The sequence below is a fragment of the Lactuca virosa genome, chromosome 8 (genome assembly GCF_052849685.1).
Source record: "Lactuca virosa cultivar CGN04683 chromosome 8, Lactuca_virosa_CGN04683_v6, whole genome shotgun sequence".
Classification (NCBI taxonomy): domain Eukaryota; kingdom Viridiplantae; phylum Streptophyta; class Magnoliopsida; order Asterales; family Asteraceae; genus Lactuca; species Lactuca virosa.
In genome coordinates, this window is record NC_136433.1 from 272,685,199 (window position 1) to 272,690,575 (window position 5,377).

At 38.6% G+C, this 5,377-nt stretch overlaps 1 protein-coding gene across 1 annotated transcript; it reads right to left on the bottom strand.

Moving 5' to 3' along the window:
- Window positions 1-3,097: 3,097 nt before the first annotated feature.
- On the bottom strand, window positions 3,098-3,594 carry LOC145131523 (uncharacterized). The gene is made up of 2 exons (XM_079066196.1): window positions 3,459-3,594; window positions 3,098-3,399 (listed from the first exon to the last, which is right to left on the bottom strand). The coding sequence occupies exons 1-2, from the start codon at window positions 3,592-3,594 to the stop codon at window positions 3,098-3,100; spliced, it is 438 nt and encodes a 145-aa protein (XP_078922322.1).
- Window positions 3,595-5,377: the final 1,783 nt, after the last annotated feature.

Genomic DNA, 5,377 nt, shown 5'->3' on the forward strand with positions numbered 1-5,377 from the left:
ATTGTTGATTGGGTAGGCAAGGTTGTGTAACGTTTGGATCTATCGGAAGAGCTTAGCCAGATTCACAACACTTTCCATGTTTCTCAATAATGGAAGTGCATTGCGGATGAATATGCAGTTGTACCTCTCGATGATATTCATGTAGACGAGCGTCTAAACTACGTAAAGAGTCCATTTGCAATTTTGGATAGGAAGACAAAGACGTTATGCAACAAGTCGATTGATTTGGTAAAAGTACAGTAGCAACACCGAAACGGATCAAAATGGACTTGGGAACCAGAAGAAGAGATAAGAAGCAACCACCCAAATTTATTTAGTTAGATTTTGGGGACGAAATCCTTTTAAGTGGGGGAGATTTGTAACACTTTGTTTTCACTTTACAGTGTAATTTAATATAAAATGTTTATTTATAAAATTCGAAGTAGAAATAAATTACGTTTTAGCCAAAGTAATCATCATGAAAGATGTTGTAGACGTCAATACGAAACCATGAGTATAAAGAAGGCCTAAATTTGACTTTATATGAAGAACTTATGATTTCTGGAAGTTCACATTCGACACAATACAACAATGTGCGTTATAAAATATGAAACGGGGTTAGGTTAATTTTTAGCAAAATTAATGTAAAGCAAAGTCGATGTCCTCGGAAATACGAATTTGTTGATATAGAGAACGTTGAGAACAGAGCTCGTATGGAAGAGTTATGATTTTTGCAAGGACTTTTATAGTGTAATTCGCATAGACTATTAATTAAAAATATAATGCGAATTAACCTTTAAAATCTAAAGGAAAGTTGTAGTAGTCATCGATACGAAGTCGGGGATATAATGAACGTCGAAAATGGAACTCATATGCAAAAGATATGATTTTTTGAAGATTTGAGAATTTACCCGGCATGAGCGACACAACACCACCCAGAACTCGCTATGTGTCACGCCAAGAATCAACCCTTGCTGCTCACGTCAAGGGGCAGTATGGCTAGGTAAGGGCACAACGCGCGCATCCCCTATAGCAGCCTATAAATAGTCGACGAGGTTTGCTTCATTTGTTGCTAATTTGCTCTCAAATTTCTCTCTCAAAGCATTCATTAACCTCCATGATTCCGACATTCTTAGTTGATACGTGTTGGTCAAGTTTTTTGCAAAACTACATACTTAGTTGTTCCAAGTCTATTCAGGTGAGTTATCTCACTGGATTACGTATTACAATACACACACACAGATATATATATATATATATATATATATATATATATATATATATATATATATATATATATATATATATATATATATATATATATATATATATATCTTAGGACATAAGAGCTAGTAGAGCAGAGTGTATGCATAGATTGGTAGAATCTCTATATCATTAATGTGGTTTATATGATTAGTTCAATATGTTTGTATAAGGAGTTGACGGAAGAATGGCGACAGGACGTGAGCCTATAGACTCATGTTTACGACGGAACGGTGTTAGGCTGTGAGTCCACATACAAACGTTATTGGTAGAACGGAAAAATGTCGTGACCATTGTTTGTATGCATATATGTGTATTGTGATCTATGGTACTTTGGGAAACTCACTAAGCCTTGGCTAACAGTTGTTGAATAACTACTTTTCACGTTATTCTTTTGATCATGGAAAGGCTCCAATGTGATTGTACTCGCATCAAAGAAATAAATATGTTATTAGACTTCTACTAAGACTCTATTATATATTAATAAATATATGACGATGACCTTTTAATGAAAATTGGGCTTCGGGAGTATATTATGTATGTTTTAAAAATAAAAATTTTATGTTGAAAAATGGAACGTTACATGTTGAAACATTGCCATCGGAATAGTATAATCATTTACTACCTACAAATCTATATCTTATATCATATATCCTTTTTATGTATCAGTATGTTCACACAATCTATTGGCTATATGTTATAAATTTTTCTATGTAAAATATATATTTTTGACCCATTTCTGGAGAATATAATTTAAATATGGGTAAACTACACCAATCGCCCCTCGTGCACATGCCGGAAAGTACGTTTAGTCCCTATTTTAAAAAATTAATTCGGACTGTCCCTGGGTTTGTTTTTTCTTGCACGCTTGGTCCTTATTGACACGAAAAGACTATTTTACCCTTAGTAATTTTTTCTTTTATTTTCTTTTATTTATTTATTAGTTTTGAATTTAAAAAATAAAAAAATAAATCAAATACCCCCTCTCGCCTTCCATTTCCCTATTTCTGCAACAAGATTCTCCACAAATTACCCACCACCACCTATCACTGCCTGCACCTCCGACACCACCACCTGTCATCGTTATCTCCTTCGGCACCACCACCTATCACTGTCATCTCTTATCATGATCGATCTTGAAACCCTAGCCAATGGAGATCGATGGCAACGCACAAGTGAATTAGATCGATGGCTTCATGCGTCGGTTTGAAAATCCTAAGAAGCGGTAATGATGGTGTTACTGAAAGCTAGATCTGTCACCACCTTCTATCTGCACTTCTAGTGATGCCTGAAGCATCACCCTTCATCTGCACTCCGGTCAAACCCTTTTTCTCCGCATCACTGTCACTGTGTTCTCCCTTACCCTTATCGATAGAAAAGGAAGAACGAATCTACTATTTTCCGCCTCCATCTTCGATTGTAAACCCTGGTTCCACCTCCACCTCAGTTCCAACCCTTAGATCTGACGTACGTTCTGCCTTACCTGAGGTTTTTGGGTCGAATTTGTTAGGGAGGAGAAACTTTTCTTCAATTTACAAAGGGGTTTTGAAGGACAGGTCCATTGTGGAAGTGTGCGAGTGTGATGAGTTGCAAGGCTGAGGAAGGTAAGTTTCCAATGGTCCTACAGTTTCCCTGTGGTGGTTCAGGCCATGGTGGTGTTGATTTTCATTGATGGCGGTGATTAAGTGTTCTTCAAAAAATAGACCGAGAGAGAAGGTTCGTCGGAGAAAGTGATGGACGCAGAGAGGGTTCACCAGAGAGAGAGAGAGAGGGTTCTCCTGGCCCTTGCAGCTGAACAGAGAGTTGGCCTATGCGAAGCTTTCTCACTTGGGGTTCGAACTCTCACTAGCTGCAGCTAGCAATCAATCACGGCCCCATTGGGGCCCAACCAATCCATCCCGATGATAACCTTCGATCCTCTCAAGGGTATCGACACCAAATCAATAGAGAACCTTTCGTTAAACATGTTCAGGACACACCCACGCAAAACCCTCGAAGCACTCACGGTACGGTCATCCATAATGTCCACTTCTAGAGGGGAATCTAGAGTCTCGGAAGCATCACAAAACCTCTTGCAAAGTGCAAGAGATACAAAGGATTGGGTAGCTCCCAAATCAAAAAAAACATGAGCAGACATACCATTGACCAAAAAGGTCCCTATACAGAATCAAGCATGAAATAAAGAAAAAAATAAAAGGTAGTCATAAGATACATACCCGTAACCACATATGGTGCTGCTCGGGCCTCATCGAAGGTTAGGTGAAATGCCCTGCTTTTCACCAAAGGGGTCCCCGCCTTCCCCTGGCGGCCATCAGTGATCCTTGATGTGGGTGGCGTAGGCGCCGCCACCATTCTCCCTGTCAATCTTGGGCAATCGGCCTTTTTATGGCCGATATGATTGCAGTGGAAGCAAATCAGTGAACTCCAGGGGCAATCTACTCATATGACCAGTCATCCCACACCTGTAACAACCCGAACCCGCTGATGGACATGCCCCACTATGTTGTTGGCCAGACTTGTCGCAATCACTCCGGCCCTGGTGGCCCCTAGAATGAGAATTAGAAACCTTGGGCTTCTTGCTCTAGCCCACCAAAGTTTGTGCCTACTCCGGCTTGTGCTTCGTCCGAAGCTCCAATTCAATCATATCATTTAGGGTCTTGCACCCTGAAAAACTTAGAAATTCCCGGATCTCATCTCTCAACATGTCATGATACCTAGTTTTCTTCTTCACCTCATCCGCAACGTACTGTGGAACCAACAGGGACCTCTCACGGAACTCGGCGGTAATCTCCTTGTCACAACTAGCATTTTTAGCTAGGAAATTATGTCCTCAAGTAAACATCAACTATTGCAATACTTGTGAAGTTCAAACCTAATACAATACATCTCATATACTTAACTATGGGTCTGAAACCCTAAAAATCCCGGTTCAAATTTACTATGGACTAGGATACTCTTATTGGGCCTAATGGGCCAATAAACTTTCAAGTTGGGTATGTTGAGCCAAGGAACCCTATTTGGGCTCTAATTGGACCCACATTCATTAAGCTAAAGTATTTTGGGCCATGTTGGGCCTAAAATGACTTACTTCATTTTTATGGGCTTTAATGGGCCATAGATGTTTTTCTTGAACCTAAATGGGCCTAAAACCCATTATATTCACTCTTTTGGGCCGTAAACCTCTAAGAGGGCCCAATGGGCCGAAAACTTCCACCTTGGACCTTGTAGTTTCAAGTATATTCAATTCTAGCCCTACATTTCTTCTCACCCTATCTCATTCTCGGTTTAAAAAAAAGAAAAAAAAAGAAATGGTTTGACAAACTAAATGCCACCTAATCTTTGTATGGTGGACTTCCATGCTTAAACACAACAAATATCAAGACAATCATATACACCCTTGCAACATCATTTCAACATTTCTCTCCTTCTTCTCTATTCTTCTTAACTCTCGGTCAAAGAGTGTTTCACCGCTCTTATCTTCTTTCATTTCAACTACACCAAAAATCTCTCTAGAACATCAAGAATTCACTCATCTTATCTCCAAAATTTCGAGTGTGTCTTGTGAAAGATCAAGGACTCTTCATCAAAGCTCATCACTCTTGGTAAGTTCGTGTTTAACTCTATGGTTTAACTTCAAGTTTACATTAAAAATCTCTTCTTAACCCACATCATTTCATGATCCATGCTCTTAGAACTTCATAGATCTCGAAAATCTCCTCAAGGAAACACCTAGGGCCGATATCTTCTCATTTCCTCACCAAAAACCGAAAGCTTCAAAGCAAAGTGAGCTCATACCCCTTATTTTCAATTTTTACTTTGTTTTGGGGCAGAATACAAGTTGTTTTGTGTAGTTCTATGTGTGTATGCATGATTTTGTGCGTTTTTCTAGTTATATATGTGATTATGTGTTGTAAACCTCAAGAACTTAAAGATCTACTAAAAGATGATGCTATTGGTATAGCATAACATTAATTTCAACTTATATTACAAGAAAAAGGTTTTTAAAATACATACAATTTAGTTAAAGCTAAGAAAAACTTCATGAAAGGGGCTAAAAGTGACAAAATGACAAAAAAAAAAATAAGTTATTTATGTAACTCACGGTTAGTAGGGGTTCAAAAAGGATTTTTTTGCT